At 46.7% G+C, this 19,199-nt stretch overlaps 1 protein-coding gene and 1 pseudogene across 8 annotated transcripts in view; one reads left to right on the plus strand and one right to left on the minus strand.

Moving 5' to 3' along the window:
* AKAP13 (A-kinase anchoring protein 13) overlaps positions 1–19,199 on the minus strand; it is a 258,664-nt gene that overhangs the window by 131,767 nt on the left and 107,698 nt on the right. For all 8 annotated transcript variants that reach the window (XM_036278132.1, XM_036278131.1, XM_036278130.1 and 5 more), the window contains exons 4-5: positions 17,048–17,344; positions 7,629–7,812 (exon numbers count right to left, since the gene is read on the minus strand). In XM_036278132.1, the coding sequence (XP_036134025.1) occupies positions 7,629–7,812; positions 17,048–17,344 (481 nt within the window). The remainder of the gene's footprint in view (positions 1–7,628; positions 7,813–17,047; positions 17,345–19,199) is intronic.
* LOC118641076 lies at positions 10,242–10,387 on the plus strand (annotated as a pseudogene).

Consider the following 19,199-nt stretch of genomic DNA (forward strand, 5'->3'; position numbering starts at 1 on the left):
CTCTTGCCTTCCATTTTCATTTTGTGGGGGGTTGGGTGGAGTTACATTTCTCTGAGGTTTAATTTCCTCATCTGTCAAGTGGAAATACCAAGTTTATTGTGAGAGCAAATGAACACGAATGGAAAGTGCTGGAAGGTCAGCTTTGCTTTTTTTTTTTTTTTTTTTTTTTTTTTTTTGGTACGTGCCCCTAGCAGGAACCGAACCCGGGACTCTCTGGTCTGCAGGCCAAAGCTCCAACCACGGAGCCAAACCAGCCAGAGCAGCTTTGCCTATTTTTAAGGCCAAAAACACAACGTGTATATGATCAACCATCAAGGGATTGCAGAGGTTACCATCCTGTCAGTCAGGGAAGCAATATCACCAATATAAAAAGCATTATGAAAATAAGGAATGTTTATAAGGATTCTCTACATAAAGTGCAGATCTCCGTCTATGCTTTTCATGCAGAAATGATGCTGGCCAGTTAAAGCATAAATGTGTACTTACCATAAGCAGCAAAATGCTACAATAATTCGTGATTGTGAAAACTTAAACGCCAGGCACAAAAACAAGAGTTTTCAAATAGTTAAATTAATAGAGAAATAGGTTGACAGTTAATACAAATACTTAGAGGGACTGGCTGAATAACTTTCAGAAGAATACTGTATCTTTTTTGAGCCAACAAGCTTTTATAAAAATAAACGATAAAAGAATTATAGATATCAGATCACATAAAATCTAATTTTCATTAACTTTTTGTTAACTATCATTACATTAAACAGAATGATTAAAAAAAATTATTTGGCCCTGGCCGGTTTGGCTCAGCGGTTAGAGCGTCGGCCTGCGGACCAGAGAGACCCGGGTTCAGTTCCCGCTAAGGGCACGTACCTCGGTTGCAGTTTGTCCCCGGCCCTGGTTGGGTCGTGTGGGTGGCAGCCACTCGATGTGTCCCTTTCATGTCGATGTTTCTCTCTCTCTCTCTCTCTCTCTCTCTCTCCCTCCTACTCTAGCTGAACAAAAAATATAAAAATGTCCTCGGGTGAGGATTAAAAAAAAAAGAAAAAAATATTTAAAGCAGGTCAACAAGGCCACCTGCATATTTCACAAGTATGAAAAATGGCCAAAACCATGTGTAACAACTCTGATAAATAATTTCCAATCCAAAATTAAATGTATGAAATGTTAGGGGAAAAAAAATGCAAATATTATTTGGTTTTCACTAATCAGGTGGTAAGAGACTTCACTAGCTATAGGTGTAAAAGGAAACCAAACATTTCAACAAAATCTTGTCAAAACGATTGTCTTATAATGCTAAGCAACTAAAACATTTTTGAGAGTCACCACACCAAGAATCCTAAGTACAAAATTCCTTCTAAAAAATATTTTTCTGCCCTGGCTGGTTAGCTCAATGGTTAGAGTGTTGGCCCATGGACTGAAGGGTGGAGGGTTCGATACCCGGTCAAGGGCAAGTTCAATCCCCGGCCCCGGTCAGAGTTGTGCAGGAGGCAGCCAATCAATGTCTCTCTCTCTCCTCTCCCTTCCTTCCTTCCTCTCCCTCTCTCTTCCTCTCCACCCCTCCCCCTCCCTTCAGCTTTATCTAAAAATCAATGGGGAAAAAAAACATGTTCCTGAAAAACTTTCCTGAATTATAATTTTCTGTAGCCCAACCAGTTAGAGTCATCTCCAGTGTGCTTGTTTAATAAATCAAGAGCGTACAAGTTGGTGATGCTGAGAAAGTCTCGTTCTTCCACTACAAGTTCAAACTTCTAAAACAACGGTTACATTTTAATAAACATACGGCATTAGTTATATTTTTATTATGTCACATTTATTCTTAACATCCAACTTCATTCTCCGCTGATGACCTTCAGATTTGGTCAAATACCAATTTTAGCCTAAATGTTTATTCAAATATGCCTATTTTTTCCCTGGCTTCAGAATCATTTTTATTTCTATTAATAACAAATGCAGATAAAATTTTCAAGTCATTCTTTCTATTTGTATGCCTTTAAGGAAACTTGAAGATTGAACAAATAGAACTAATGTGTAATAGTTACTAAAGGTTTGTGTTTTTTTGAGGGTGGAAGCTGACAAGTGACCCTTCACTTGCCCACATGCAAATATCAAGTCCGATTCCAGGTTCAAGGTTGCTTCCTCCAAGGTCCATCTGAAGTCAGAAGTATTTTCAAAACCACAAGCTGTTGCCACAGAGGATTTTTTTTTTTTCTTTTTTTTTTTTTATCCTCACCCGAGGACATTTTTCCATTTTTTGTACAGACAGAGTGGGAGGGAGAGAGAGGAAGAGATAGAGAGAGAGAAACATCGATGTGAAAGGGACACATCGAGTGGCTGCCACCGCACGACCAACCAGGGCCGGGGACAAACTGCAACCGAAGTACGTGCCCTTAGCGGGAACCGAACCCGGGTCTCTCAGGACCACAGGTCGACACTCCAACCGCTGAGCCAAACCGGCCAGGGCCACAGAGGATTTTTTATCACAGGCTAAGATGTGTAACTTCACAAATCCTTGAAGAAAAACTCTAAGACCTAAATGTTCAAATGTCCTGGGGCCATTTGCCTGCATATAGCAGGAAGGGAAAGGAAGTGGACAGAAGGAAACACAAGATGTATGGAATGACTTATCACAGGCAACTTCCAACACAACCCTTGTTCCCAGAGAGTCCCGGGCAGTGTAACGAAGTTCAAGAGCAGGTTCAATGACTGCTCCATTACTTACCAGCTATGGTGGTCGCCCGTTGAAGTGAGGATAAAATGCCCACCCCCTAGGGGTTGGGGAGAGGATAAAATATATGCGAATTTATGCAAAATGTCTAACAGAAATAAAATAAATGGCAACTAGTGTTGCTGTTATAGAAATACAAATATTAGCCTCAGAAACAAGTGCGATTTTTCAGCGTGTTGCCAGATGGGGAAATCCTGAAATTACTATTTGAATGGCTTGAAAAACAAAAACAAAAACACAAAATAATGAAGTGTCAAAATTCTTAAAATGCTCTGGTGAAAAATTTTTTTCTCAAAAGGGAGAAAAAAAATGTCACTAAAAACCAGATCTATGAATCATCATAACCAAATTACTTTGGTTAAAAGATTGACAATGGCCCTGGCCAGTTTGGCTCAGCGGTTAGAGGGTCAGCCTGAAGAACAATGAGTCACGGGTTCGATTCCAGCCAAGGGCACGCACCTCGGTTGTGGCTCAGTCCCGGCCCTGGTTGGGGTCATGCAGGAGGCAACCAGTTGACGATGTGTCTCACCAATGTTTCTCTCTCCCTCCCTCCCACTTTATCTGAAGATAAACAGAAAAATATCCTCGGATGAGGATTAAAAACAAAAAAAAAAGATTCGACAATGTCACAGAACATGACTCCTCACAAAATTATTTCAATGAAGTTTAAAAACCACAGGCTTATGAATAATGGCAACTGTTGACTTTATAGCCTGGGGCAAGGTACTTCAGTCTCTCTCTCTGGGTCTACTTCCCACCTGTAGAAGAATACAGTACTGACTGTACTAATCTAACCACACCTTAGATGTTTGCTGAGAAGTTCTCAGTGAAAACGCACACAAAGCACCAATGTAGCAGATGTTCGCTATTTAATCAATGTCCCTGCCCTTCCCCCACGTTCTAGTTCCCACTCACTTCTACCACCTTATCGTTACCAAAACACAAAGACCTGACCACACGGTGAGAAAGGAGGATAGGAAGATGGATGGATGGATGAATCGATGGGACAGATAAATGGATAGACCGACCAATGGACAGACGGATGGGGATTAGGCAAGATGAATGTCAAGCATTAAAGAATAAACCCTGGCTATTATTTTGAAGGTTGTATATTTACTTCACTCTCCCCCGCCCCCTAAGCAAATGCAAAGGCTCCAAAACACTTGCTTCGCACCAGATGGGCTACTGAGGACCCACTTGTCCAGGGGACCCTAAAAAGGCAATCGCTGTGTGAACAGATCTTGCTCAACTGCACTTGGCTCTATTGTGAAATACGTACACTTGAGCAGTTACTCTACCCTCTGACCCTGAACCCAGGTTTCGAGTGCAAATGTGTCAAAAGGAGGACTTGAGAAACTCTAGACGCAGAGTCTTTGGAAGGGGCCAGCATCGCCCATGCAGCACAGCGTGCTGGCCAGCCTCGCGTTCAGGCTGGGCCCGCGCTCCGCGGCTCTCTGCTGCGGACACCAGCCATCTCGACCTGGACAGATCCCTGGACTGGCCTGAGCCTGCTTCTGCTCCTCTGCAGCCTTATGACTCTGGGCAAGTCACTTCACCTCTTTGGCCTCAGTTTCCACAATTACAAAACAGGGATAACAATACCCACCCTACTCTCTCGTTCAGTTGCCATGAGAATAAAGTATAAAGAGAAAGGCTAAGTGGAACCACAAATATTTCTAAACCTATATGATGGGTAATGTAAACATCAGATTATGGTACTGAGAATCTTGTTCCCTCGGGGAAGCAGAGGCTGGGACTCAATGGGAAGCTCACAGCCCTGCCTAATTAAGGCCAAGTCATACTCTATCCCAGGGGCCTCTGCCTGAGTCTTTCTCCGTCGGTCAGACTTTTGTAGAGGGAAGAATATGGGCCTCAGATTTCCACAGATGTACTTGGAACAGTCGTTTTACCACTTTTCTCTAAAGCACTGAGCTAGTCACTTGAGTTCCCTGAGCCACCACATTTCATCAGCGAAACACATCCAATGGCTGGTCCAGAAAGGCCGTCATAAGGTGGGCTGGAATATTATCTGTAGGTACCCACAATGCACTGCAGGCATCTGAGAACTCAAGATTCGTGGAACTGATGCTGAAAACTAGATAAAGTGATGAGGACAAGCATTTTTGTTCTTGCTCTTTGGGCAAATGAAATACCTCACCAGTCAAAATCCTTAAAAGAAATCTTCCCTTTGTAAGGGTGGCACGTTGTTAATGGTTCCTGAACATTTGGACAGAGGTCCCCGTTCCATCGACAGCAGACATGGGAGAACCGAACTAATTTATTGCAAAGTGTCATCTAGTACCCTTGGCAAGCATTTCAAACTCTTATCGTAGGGACATCCAGAGGCTGCCGGAAAATATTTCAAGATTTTGGAAAAACTGACTTAACGCATGAAAAAAATCGTATAGACCTAGAAGGAAAGGAAAATTAAGAAAAAGGCAATAAGCCCTGGCTGATTTGGCTCAGCGGTTAGAGTGCTGGCCTGCGGACCATAGGGTCGCTGGTTCAATTCCCAGTTAAGGGCAAGTACCTGGGTTGCAGGTTTGATCTCTGGCTCTAGTCTGGTCGTGTGGGAGGCAACCAATCAGTCTCTCTCTCTCTCTCTCTCTCTCTCTCATAGATGTTTCTCTCGCTATCTCCCTCCTTCTCTTAAAAAAAAAAAAAAAAAAAACTATGGAAAATATCCTTAGGTGAGGGGGGAAAAAATAAAGTAAAGAAAGGTCAGTAAGTCCTGGCAGGTTTGGCTCAGCGGTTAGAGCATCAGCCTGTGGTCCAGAGAGACCCGGGTTCGGTGTCCGCTAAGGGCATGTACCTTGGTTGCAGTTTGTCCCTGGTCCTGGTTGGGTCGTGTGGGTGGCAACCGCTCGATATGTCCCTTTCACGTCAATGTTTCTCTCTCTCTCTCTCTCGCCCTCTCTCTCCCCCTCCCACTCTATCTGAATATTAAAAAAAAAAAAGTCCTCGGGTAAGGAAGGGAGGGAGGGAGGGAGGAAAGGAGGGAGGAAAGGAGGGAGGGAGGGAGGGAGGGTCAGTAAGAGGTAACATTTTTATCAGTCGCTGGGCTATACACACTGCCCGTGCATTCTTTCATTCACTCACCAAAGCAACACGCTTTTTATACTCGACACTATAGCAAAGTCTATTATATCACACCGAGATTGTGGGGGTTAATAAAAATCACCCCGTAACCTTTTTTAGATGGCTAATTATGACTCCGAACATTTGTTCTAAGTCACAGAACAGTCGCGTAGAAGATGAGCCCAAAGAGTCCCGTTTCAGGGCGAGATGGGCAGCGACCAGCGTGCTCGCTCTCCTCCCGCAGTCCTGAGTGCAGTTCTGGGGCTGGTTCCCTTACTTCCTTCCCTCCAAAGAGGAGTGGTCTTCCCACATGTAACAGAGGAAGGGAGCCAACAGCTCTTCTCCAGGAACAAACACTCTAGTTTCCCTAAAGCTGCAAGAAGTCTTGTGACACCCTCGCCAAGCATATAATGAAGCTGTTGTAACCGCTTCGTTTCCGCATCTGGGTGGCAATCCTTCACCGAGCCTGCTTCCCAGCAGAACTCTGAGCTGCCAGACACATTCAGAGGAGCTGCATTCGAACCGCACGACTGTTATACCGAGGGAACTGTTTCCACCTCTGGAACAAGGCCTGTCTCCCTAGGCCTTGGAGGCAGGCGGCAGGGGGAATCCAATCACTGGCCAGATGGGAAGTACGAAAGAATGGAGCGTATCGGTGTCTGGAACACTGTCATGGGCTCAAGTATCCACAGCTCACCCGAGATGAAGAGAGGCCCTCCTACCGTCACCGTATCTGGCGCATCCATTAGAAAGCTTTCTGCAAAGAACCTGTCCGGCTCCAGTGGGAAAGTTATAAGCTTGGCACGTAAAGCAAACGGAAACCAAACACAACACCTGTTTATATAACAGTACGCGCCACTGCCTTCTGAGCTAAAAACAGTAAAGTATAAACTGCAACTAAGTTAAATCTAACGTGAGCAAAATATCTAAGAATCTGGAAATGATGACTTTTGATTTGCAAGGGTCCCTCAATTGCTAAAGAACGCAGATCCAAGAAGGCGCACTCTTCAGTTACGTAGCAGAAAGATGCCAATGATCATAAAACAATAAAAGGTATATTGAATTAAATAAATATACTTGAAATTTCTGTCTTTTCGAAATGCTCCAATGAAAAACGTCACCTGCTAGAATGCCTTTACTCCTCTATTTGCACACACAAAAAAAGAATTCTTCGAATGTTCTGGCTAACTGCCTTCCTTCAAAAGACTCCCTGAAGAGTCAGGCTGTCTGAAGACTGAGCCCACAGACACACACAGGATTTCCTACAGCACACTCCCAGGGCAATTCAGTTGCTTTTTACTGCTACTCATACAAAAAAACCATTGCTCTTGATTTTATGCACAGAAATCACATTCTAACCAAACCTCGGTGGCTCAGTATATATAGTCTGCGTGCAATTACAGTAAAGTATCTATTTTTAATGAACTCTTTCAAGTATTGAAGACATATCAGAAAAAATGCATGGCACAGGAAAACTGGTTTCTCTTAAACTGAGCTGGGATAAACTGGATACATGGTAATGGAACGGAGCGCCACCCCCACAGACATACTCTGAGTTTTCAGTAACAGCAAGAGGCCAGACGCAGTGAAGGCAGGAAAGTAGGGGGAGAAAACGCGGGTGGGACTTACATATGTCATTCGCAGACAGGAAAACGGTGAGCAGAAGCAGGCTTACAAGTCCCCAGCAGCGGAAGGCACAGCATGGAGTTGTGGTTCGAATTTGTGGCCAACCCACACTGAGATGCCAAGTGGGTGGCACCACCCTGAATCAGGGTGGGGCTGGTGATGCGGGGAGGGAGGGAAGGAGGGAGGGAGAAGGAGCACTTACTCGGTCAGAAGCTTGTGCAACTTGTGATGACCCCGCTCCAAGGCCAAGCTCACAGGTGTCGCTCCTTCCTGGTTGTGGATGCTCAGAGCCCTGCGGCCACCTGGCTTCTGCAACAGGAACCAGGTCAACCTCAGCAGGCCCAGCCGCACAGCAAAATGCATGAGTGTCTCGCACGGGCCACCATCTGTGGGTGGGGGAGAAGATACAAATAAGCGAGAGGAGAATGTGGGAACACAAGGCAGCCAACAAAAAGACAGCTGAAGTAACCACCACTACACCTCCAAGTACCTAAGATCCTCCAGTTCGGGCCACAGCATCCAACACGAGCAATTCACTTGCGGCCCAGGAGAAACAGCTCTCGGGCAGAAGCAAAATAAAGCCGGGAAAAAGTATGAGAAATCTCCAAAAGAGACCGCCCCGCAACAGAATCCAGCCCTTTCTATATTCTAATTGAATGCATTTGCCACAAATTGATACATAAGCTGATTTATAAGAATGATTCCACACGAGTTCTTTTCCTTACAAACAAAACTCAGTGGATGTAACCTCACAATGTGAAAATCCAACGGGGAGCGTTGTTGGGGCTTTAGGGCTTAGGTGGGGGTATCATAAAGGGTATAATTACTTAAAAAAATAATAATAACACCACCCAGACAGGAGCTGGCTCGTTAAACACTAAAAACAGGTTCTGCTTGTTAAGTATCTACAAGTCTTTTTATTCTCCCATATTAAGGGCACATCAAATTGCTGGCACCTGCCGGCTCTTTTGTTTGTTTAATGAAAGAAAGAAATGCATCTCGAGGCGTAACACGTAAGACTAACTCTGCGATGATATAGTAGTAACTTCAGAAAGAAAAACATGGGTTTGGGCTTCTGTCACCTGAAGTGAAGACTCGTTCCTGGTACAGGGAGTCGCCCAGAAAGTGGAGAACTGAGCAAGGCTTTGCAGTCAGACAGATCGGGGTTCAAACCTGGCAGTGAGCACCCGCAGGACTGGGCGGAACCCACTTAACCTCTCTTAGCTTCATCTTCTTCAGGCCTAGAGTGGGGTGCCCGACCTCAATGCCAGGGCTGCGGGAACAAAGGGGTGAAATGCCAGGAAGCTTCCCCTTCCCTGCTCTCGCCTCTGTCCTTCCGAACCTCAGTTTACCCTCCAGGCTCACTGGCGACACTCGCTCTTCCCGACGTCCTCTCGTGCCCCACTCGATGGCAGGAGCCGAGACGCTCCGGGGTGCAGCACGCGGACGCTGGGATGTGACTGGGGCCCGAGTGGTGCCCGTCAGCTTAGCGGACCTCTCTCCTTCTCCGCGGCCTCCCTCGGGTCTCAGCTTCTTCGCTGGGACCCCCGGAGCCCTGGGACCACTGCTGTCATCCATACCGAGTCCTCAACGCTGCTCCAGGTGAAGGGCGCAGAAGAACGTGTGCACCTCAAACCTCTGGTTCCCACTGAACCGCACTGCTTTCTAATGCCGTGTGTGGGTCGGTCTGGCCGCCCTACTGCCAAGGGCAATTGTTTTGGAAGCAAAAGCTACCTTCGTACGTTATCTTCCCTACAGAACTAGGCGCACCGACCCATTCCAGCTGCTCAGCAGGCACCGGCTGGAAAGGAACCGACGCCCGGAAGAGACCGGCACACGTTTCAATAACCAACGTCAGAGCAGGTGGCAAGGGACACAGAAGGACAGAAGAGCCCTTCAGAAAAGACCCAACACGGCCACCTCGCGTGTGCCTGAAGCGGATCACAAGCACCCTGGGGGCCTGAGCAAAACCAAGAGAGCCGACAGGCACCGACCGGGAGCTGTGGGACTTAAATTTAAAGACTGCTTCATTCCGGCCTTAACTTCATTTATTTTTATTTATTAATTTGTTTTTGTTACAAATGTTTCTCATTTTTCCTCCCATTGACACCCTCCTCCCCTCCTACCCCTCCCCCCGCCCCATCCCCGGCTTTGTTGTCTATGTCCATTGGTCATGCACACATGCATGTAAGTTCTGTGGTTTATCTCTTTCCCCAACCACCCCTTCTCTGAGGCTTGTCAGTCTGTACCCCACCTCTATGTCTCTGGGTTAATTTTGTTCATCAGTTTGTTGAGTTCACTATATTCCACAAATAAGTGAGATCATGTGATCTTTCTCTTTCTCTGCTTGGCTTGTTTCGCTTAGCATAATACTTTCCTGGTCCCTCCATGTCGTCTCAAACGATACAAGATCTTTCTTTCTTACAGCTGCGTAGTACTCCACTGTGTATATGTACCACCGCTTTTTTATCCATTCGTCTACTGGTGGACACTTGGGCTGTTTCCAGATCTTAGCTATTGTAAATAGTGCTGCTATGAACATGGGGTACATATATTCTTTCTGATTGGTGTTTCAGGCTTCTTAGGGTAATATTCCTAGAAGCGGGATCACTGGGTCAAATGGAAGTTCCATTTTTAACTTTTTGAGGTGACACCATATTGTTTTCCATAGTGGCTGCACCAGTCTGCATTCCCACCAGCAGTGTGCTAGAGTCCCCTTTTCTCCACACCCTCGCCAGCACTGTTGTTTGACGATTTGTTGGTGGTGGCCATTCTGACAGGTGTGAGGTGATACCTCATAGTTGTTTTAATTTGCATTGCTTCTCGGCCTTTTGGCTAAGATCAAGTGTAGGATCTGTTCTTATCAGTTTAATATCTGATACGTCCTCTATCCAGCCTTAACTTTAAAGAGATGCTAGGGGATACCTCTTTAAAGGAGTTTTCTCCACACCCCAACCCTCTCCGATCCCTTATTCGCTCTGAGTCAGCTCAGCATGTAAGAGCAGAGTTCCAGCGACCCTAACCTGCCCACAGCTGGTACCCCAATTCCAGAACCTACATCCCCCCCACATCTCTTTAGCAGGACCTGGGCTAAGCAGTTTGTATTAACTTCTTTCCTTCTCAGAACAGCTGTGCTGAGGTCCCAGGATCTCATTTTGGAGACGAAGACAGGTCAATCACTCGACCACAGCAAGAACAAACAGGATCTGCAAATTCTTCTGTCTTGAGCCTAAAAACCATTATCCCACACCCTGCCTCTGTTCGTAAAAATCTAGGTAATGTTGTGCTTTCAAAAGCATCTTGTCATACGCTTTCCTCTAATAAAAAAAAAAAAAATTATCCACTACAGTTTCTTTTGTTCCTTTTGTACCAGTTTAAACTCTAGTTTAGCCCTGGCCGGTTTGGCTCAGCGGTTGGAGCGTCCGCCTGCGGTCTGGAGAGACCCGGGTTTGGTTCCCGCTAAGGGCATGTACCTCGGTTGCAGTTTGTCCCCGGCCCTGGTTGGTCGTGTCCCTTTCACATCGATGTTTCCCTCTCTCTCTCTTCCTCTCTCTCCCTCCCGCTCTATCTGTACAAAAAATGGAAAAATGTCCTCGGGTGAGGATAAAAATAAATAAATAAATAAAAAATAAACTCTAGTTTAAACCTAGAGTTTAGGATCAATCTCTGTTCTCTCCTCTCTGTTTCCCCCCCTCTGATGATCCTTTGTACCTTCCTTCTATCCTGAGACTTACTCAAGTGTGTCTGCCTATCAGTCACTGCCTGCACTTCCTATGATGTCAGCTGGGTCCTTTGTCCCAGTGTGAATTGAATTATGCTGGGGGACTCTGCATGTCCTTACATCATGTCAACCAGCTCCCTTTCCATCTCTGCCCTGCCGTGACGGCTTCTGTGCAGATGTAATTAAAGTCCCTGATCAGTTGATTTAATAAGGAAGATTATCCTGGATGAGCTGGGGGGGCCTGAATCCGTGGGATGTCTTCCAAAGCAGGGCTGAGGTCACCCTGGAGAGAGAAGTCCCACCTGTGGAGGACGGCTCGTGTCTGTGCCCGAGGAGTTCCATCCTACTCAGGGTGTCCCCGTCCTAGCGTCCGAGGACAACACCTCTGGTTCACGCTGGGGGGTCTGAGCTTGCCTGTGATCTTCTCATTTTGCCCTACAAACCTCGGCCCTGCTCAGCCGGCCTCCACAATTGTGCAAGCCAGTCCCTGTAATAAATCTTAATCTGTCTTTATTCCTCCCGATTCTGATTCTCTGCTTGAAATCGGACTGACGCACTCATTAAACCTATTCTTCCTCCCGTTGCTTCCTCCTCTGATTTCATTACACGTCTGCCTTCTTCGATCTTTTGAAGGACGGATGGAAAAAGCTCTTCTCAATTTTTCCTGGGTTTCTTAAAGAAAATTATACTCGGAGAGCCTTCCATTTTTTTTTTTTTTTTAGTCCTCACCCAAGGACATTTTTTGATATTTTGTTCAGATAGAGTGGGAGGGAGAGAGAGAGAGAAACATCGACGTGAAAGGGACACATCGAGTGGTTGCCACCCATACAACCCAACCAGGGCCGGGGACAAACTGCAACCGAGGTACATGCCCTTAGCGGGAACCGAACCCGGGTCTCTCCGGACCGCAAGCCGACGCTCTAACCGCTGAGCCAAACCGGCCAGGGCCGAAGAGCCTTCCATTTGAACACTCTGGAACTTTCCCATTCTCTGTGTGCTGTCGTGTTATTGCAGTGACCACAGGCTGGCTGGCTGGCTTTCCTATTTAACCATCCACATGCAACAATCCATGCGTGCCCCAGCTCCTACCCACAGAGAAGGCAACAGGACATGTCTGAAGTCCCACCTTCTATCTACTCATATGCTAGAAGCAAATGCACAGTCGCCCAGATGTGCAGAGACAGCTGTTGAGGGCATCCCGCCACGGTGAGATGCTAGACGGCTGCATCTTCTTCAAACGGTTGAACCTTCGGGCTGAGCAAAACGCCGTAGAGTTCTACGAACCATGCGGTAGGCGAAGAATATGTGTACACTTTTCTTACCCTGCTGATCCACCCAGAGGCCCTGCTCGCAGTAACTTCTGAATCTCCATCTACGAGGCTCCAAGATCACCGTTCTTTCTACTGTTCTGTACTGACCCTCAAACGCGCCTGAGGTCCCGCCTGGTGCAGGAATTCTCACACCCCGTGGGGAAGGAGGACACAGGGCCGGTGTGAGGAATGGGCCTTTGGGAAAGATGACAGTTGTCATGGCAGAATCAAGGTCTGACAGGCAACCCACCTTGGGGAGCCAAAGCCCTGCCACTACTAGCAAGTGTTGTCTTGCAGTCAAGATGGGGAACCTCCGGGGGGAAAAATAATAATAATAATAATCCTCAGCAGTCTTTTGATTTATTCTTTTCTCTTTTAGTAACGATGAGAGCTGGAAAAATATACAAATAGTAGTGAGCACAGCTAAGGCAAAATGTGCATGAAAGCCGATCGGACAGTTTCGAAGGGGTGTGGAAAGAGCAAATTGTTATGGCTGAAGTTCTAAGTAACCAACAGCAGACACAGAGAATGGAGCACGCACAGGCTGTTTTGGGTACAGTCTTTCTTAAACCTGCCTCATCCTTCTCTCCAACCAAAGTTCTCTTTGTTAGGAGAATCCCCACCCCCAGAGATGACGAGAGCTTCTTTTTACTTAGTTATATGATCCCATGACTAAATAATGGGATTTCCCCCAGGACGGTCCTCCTTGCTTTCTTCGGAGCAAGTCTTCAACCATCACTGGAGAGGGATGCTGACTTCTGTACCAGGTTCTTACGGTAGAAAAAACAACTCACCATGTTCACTCACCACCAAAGCACTAACAAGCTAAAACTACTGAGACTTGGTAACTCAGAGGGATGGTAGCCTTACCCCTCCATCCACCCTCCACTCTGATGAATCCTAACTTGCATCTAAGGCAGAAATAAGGCAAAAAGACAGAGTAGAGTCTGCTTTATGTGACTGGAGAGCAAAGAACGCTTGGAAGAATTAAAATGGACAAACTCCCTCTCGCTCATGTTTTAAAATGTTTCCATTTGATTTTTAGAGAAAGAGGAAGGGAAAGGGAGAGATAGAAACATCAATGCGAGAGAAACATTGATCAGCTGCCTCCTGCTTACCCCTCTACTGGGGATCGAGCCCGCAACCCAGGCATGTGCCCTGACCGTTCTTGTTCGTTCCTTTCCTAAGCCACGTTACTCTCCATCATCAGAGCTCAAGACTTTGTCTCTAAAAGGTTACTGGATACTAGTCTTAGAATATTCAGTATGAACAGCTTTGCTAACTAGCACACATTAGCCAAATATATTTTCCCCCATTCTGTACACGAAGAAACTGAGAAACAGACAGATCAACATTTTGCACAAACTCTCGTAATGAAGCCAGGACATAAACTCCCTCTACTGCCTGTTCGTTCCGTTTTACAGGATCAAATCCAAACCAGAAGTTCTTGATGTCGTGTTCATTCCTGCGGTTCAAGGAGGCTAGGAATCCCTGAAATTAAATGTAAATTTTCACAGGCCTTTATGTCTTTTTTTCCGTAGGAGAAATCTGAGCCATTGGCAAAGAAGTCACTGACCTGAAAAATAAAAAACTAAGATCTCTGCATCCAAACAATTAGTAGGAGGATTAAGCCTTAGCCTTACATGACTCCTTTGTACAGGCATTAGGCTGGAACAACAGTCAACATCCTCACTTTCAACAGCAAGTAGTCCTGTTATGTAAGAAGTGCCCTGTTTACCTGCATCATTATCCCAGAAAACAGGCTTACTTCATACCTTCTTCCATTAAACACCTTTTTAAAAGCATTCGATGTGCAACTAGAAGCAAGCAGAATGTTCCTTTACCTTCTTCCCTCCACAGCAAGCAAGCAAGCGTCTCTCAAGTGAAGCTACTCTGCCCTTAAAATACTCAATGTTCGTAGACTGGAATCCACAATCAATTGAACAGTTAAAACTGCAGAACGTAAATCTAGGTCTTGAAAGCAGGTTCCTGATCCCAGTTGCTGACTCAAAGGCATGCAAGACTCTTGGATGCATTTCACCTTGCAAAGTATACACCTAACTTGTTCACTTTCTTTTGTTCTTTTAAGCTTGTATGCATTCACTTTTGTGGGGTGTACAATGCAATGATTTGGAACACATGCATAAATTCTTATAATCACCGCCACCAAAATGCAAAGTCATTGCAACACCCAAAGAGTTCCCTCATGATACTGCTCTGCTCCTTGAGATGGCAACGGCTAATCTAGTTTCTGTGCCTGTAATTTTGCCCTTTCATTTATGATCTCATAAGTGAAGCCATGCACTAAATATCCTTTGGAAACTAACTGTTTACGTAGCACAACACATTTCAAATGCATCCAAGCTGCCGCGCATGTCGACAGTCTGTATGGCTGAGTAACATTCAACTGTGTGGATGTACCATGGCTTGTTAATATATTAACCCAGTGAGAGAGATCTGGGTTAGTTCCAGTTTGGGGGGATTATAAATAATGCTGCCATAGGCATAGCTGTGTGAAGATTTTTTTTTATGAATGTGAGCTTTCGTTTCTCTAGCACGAATGACTAGAAGTAAGACTGCTGGTCATACAGTAAATGTACATTTACCTTTGTAAGAAACTGCCAGACTGTATTCTAGTGTGGCGATATCATTCCACACTCCCGCGGCAATATGTAAGGTGTTCTGCACCCTTGTCAGCAGTTGGTTTTTTTTGTTAACCCTCCCTCACCCGAGGATATTTTTCCATTGATTTTTTTATACAGAGTGGGAGGGAAGGAGGTAGCGAGAGAGTGAAATGTCAATGTGAGAGAGACACATCAATTGGTTGCCTCCTGCATGACCCTGACCAGGGCGGGGGATCAAACCTGCAACCCAGGTACATGCCCTTGACCAAGAATAGAACCTGTGACCCTTCAGACCCCAGGCCAACGCCCTAACCACTGGGCCAAACCGGCCAGGACAGCGCTTGGTATTTTTAATCTTAGCTTTCCTCCTAGGTGTGCAGTGGCACCTTACTGTGCCTCTAATGCATCCCCTAAGTGTTCGTATTTGATTTAACCTCTGCTAGTGCCGCTTGAGCCATTTTATACAACAGAAACTTAAGAAGCACGTGGAAAGTCCACAAAAATATTAAAGCTGGTCAGTTCCCTACTGAAGACAAGGAAGCTAAGGCCCAGAGAGAAGTGAGGAGCTTCAGTTTCAGACCTGAGCTTTTTCTAACACAGTTGACCTCTGAGCAACAGGCACGTCATGTAACTTAAGTCAGCGCCCCGCCCACGTGGATTCCTAACCACGGGCTGAAAACCACGTGGAAGTGGGCCTGAGCAGTTCAACCCACCTGTTCAGGGTGCACTGCACTTCTTGTAACATGCACACACTATCCGACTCCTATGTCTTCTCCAAACGGACGCACACCACGGCAATGCCATCAGCCGCACAGACAACTAATGCACTCCATCCTGACAGCGATTCGTAAACGGCACCCGGAATAACCATTCGAGGACTGGATGTGAGCTCAGGGGGGACAGAGGATGTTGTTTGTTGGACCCTAAGTATACACTGTTTCATTTAGACATATTTGTAAAACCATGACATGTAGTAGCTGGCATTTGCTACACGCATAATTTTCTGGGAAAACCCCTATCTGACTAAGAGGAACACACACAGATCCTTATTACACTTGTATTACATCAGTGTTTATTTTAAAAAGCAGAGCCCTTCCTTCCATGAACTCTCATATGGAGAGCCAGTAAATAAGTAAGAGTGAAAATAATCTGGTTGAAAGAGTATGGGGTTAAAGTAATGATGACAATAATAATCATCATCATAGAGAAACAAAGAAAAAAACCGCCAAAAAGAGGGAGGGGGGAGGGAGGGTTTCTCAGAGCTCAGCCTGCTCTCAGGCCCCCCTACTCACACCCCAAGTTTCCTTTCTTCCAGCTCCATGGACTCGCTAGAGAACTCCAGAATACAAGAATAAAAACCTTGTCTTTGATTGATAAACACCAAAGGAAAGTACTAAAAGTTACTGTACTGCTCTCTTCATGAAGGATGGCTAACTTCCTACACTTGAGAGATCAAGCCTGAGATGGGGACCCACAGAAAGGGGCTGTGCCACTCTCCACATGAAATGAGAAGTGACAATGGCCACAGCAGCCCTCTTAGCTCTCATTTCACGGCACAAACAGGCGTAACAGCTCAGGGGAAGAACCCGGAAGAGATGCCACCATGGCCACTTGGCCACAGCAACTGCGACATTGAATCAGCCACTGCGGAAGACTTGATGGCAGTGACCGTATAAAAAGCAGCCCCATTAAAAACTTTAAGTAGTCCACCCCAGCTGGTGGCTCAGTGGACTGAGAGGTCCCGGTTTGATTCCTGGTCAAGGCACAGGCCCGGGTTGCAGGCTCGATCCCCAGTAGGGGGCGTGCAAGAGGCAGCCAATTGATGTTTCTCTCTCACAGCGATGTTTCTATCTGTCTCTAAAAAAAAAAAAAAATCAATAAAAACATATTTAAAAAAATTTTTTTTAAAACAAAAACGCTAAGTATTCCAAACTCAGCGTGTGTTTCGGGTCACTTGAGTTCTTACCATGCAGAGTCTGATTGGTCCCCAGCACATTCCAGTCGGCCGGCAGCTTCAGGTGTCGGAACGCCAGGGCCACCTTCTCGTCGAGGGCGTTCACATCCGCAGACGGGGGTCCTGACCGGTCAAGGAAGCGGGTGAAGTTCAGCGCCTGCTGGTTCCCCGCGCTGGTGGCGAGGAACTGGGCTGCGTCGTAAGCCTCGTCCTGGACGAACTCGAAGTCTTCTTCGGCCACCACGAACACGGGCAGGCCCTCTTTGGAAGCACAGAGCAGCACCTTCACGGTCTCACAGCAGTCGTGACCTAGAGAAGACGCAAGAACAAGACGACGAGTTAGAGTCCTGCTCCTGGAAGGGACGCGCGCCGGTCCTCTCTTCTGACATGACGACGAGTTCCCTCTCCTACAAGAAGCCCCCTTCCTCTGAGCTGTGACAGCAATCTCCCAAATTTCTTCCAACTCCACTTCCAGCTGTTTGCCAACACGAAGTAGTTTCCTTACCAAGTAGCCGGCAACTCTGCACCTCGGCTGTCACCACGCCTACAGCATCTGTGCAGCCGTGAGCAGTCTCCGAAGATCTCAGTATATACTGAACCGTGGCTGTTCAATCTGAACGAAAGGGAGCACGCTCAAGGCTCCCGGGAGGCCTGGCACACACTGGGAAGTCTAAGACCCGCCGAACTGGGCTAGATCGGAAAACCCAACAGGGAGAAGGTCACTCATACGGGTGACACAGGAGGAATTTTCCAGATCCCTCAGCACTTGCCTGGCAATCACGGTACAACTGATCGAATGAAGCACCTTGGGAAATACGAAACTACTTGACTTGATTCTGCTACTGTCAGCAATTCAAGGCCAAGATGATCATTTCTGCTCTCGGGCGCAGGCCAGGCGAGGCAGACTTCGATGAACTGGTTCACAGAGAGGTGCACAATGCCATGGCTACAAGCCCAGCTGAGGGAGCAGGCATGCCAGGGCGGTGGTGCCCACGGTACAGACGGGCAGAGACCTCAGGAACTGTGCCATGAAGCAGCAACCCGCTCGCCACCCCACAGAACCCCGCTCGGGTAAAACGGAAAGATCTGACAACGCTTCTAGGGGAATGAGGCTTCCTGGCGGATTTTTATCTTCACCAAGTTAAGTCTTTCCAAGGTGCAGAATGTATTTCTCGAGACAGTTTCTCTCCAGCTTTCCAACACGGATCTCCACTAGAACTATGCTCCTAACATCCTTCCTCTTCTTCCATTAAACAGCTTTCTGATGAGAACAAAAGTAAGACGACGGAGATGAGGTTCGTCTCGCTTTGCCCGATTATACGCAGGCACGTGGGCACCCACGGCTGCCCTGAACCCATTTCCACGCAGGGGCTGCTTTTCCGCAGCGGCGTGAGGCCCGGGGAACCTCCCCGCAGCCCATCACGACTCTGGCTTTCCACACCACGGGCGCAGGCCAACAGGGGTTTCAGACGTGGACAGAACACACGAAGCTTTCTGCTGTCTTTGCAAGAGAAAACAGTAGGTTTTTTTTTTTCCCATGTTTCCAACGAGAATAAGAAAACTGATTTTCCACATACTTTTCCTCCGGGGACTTCCTCAAGCCCTTTACCCTGTAACAGAAATCTCTCCTGGCTGTGTAATTGTACAGTGGTAACACAAGTATTTACTAACCAAGTACTTACTACGTACCAGGCATTTTCTCTACACAACAAATTCGGGGGGTATGTACTGTCCTCACATTATGGACGAGAGAACGGAGACTTCAAAGTTACAAACATTAAGAAGCAGAATCCAGCCCTGGCCGGTGTGGCACAGTAGTTAGAGCGTCCGCCTGAGCACTGAAGGGTTGCGGGTTCGATTCCCATTAAAGGGCATGTGCCTGGGTTGCAGGTTCAATCACCAGCCCCCACTGAGGTGCATGGGGGAGGCAACCAATCAATGTGTCCCTCTTAAATCAATGCCTACCAGCCCTCCCTCCATTCTCTCTAAATACCAATGGGAAAAATATCCTCGGTGAGGATTAGCCAAAAAACAAAGCAGCAGCAGAACCCATTATTCAAATTCAAGCCTGGTGCCAAAGGACATCGCCTGTTACACTATGATGCAGGAGCTTCCTAGCACTTTGCTTATGAACGAAGGAGGGAGGGTGACAGCTTTGTCCCCA

Source organism: Molossus molossus, unplaced genomic scaffold (genome assembly GCF_014108415.1).
Source record: "Molossus molossus isolate mMolMol1 unplaced genomic scaffold, mMolMol1.p scaffold_m16_p_24, whole genome shotgun sequence".
NCBI classification, from domain to species: domain Eukaryota; kingdom Metazoa; phylum Chordata; class Mammalia; order Chiroptera; family Molossidae; genus Molossus; species Molossus molossus.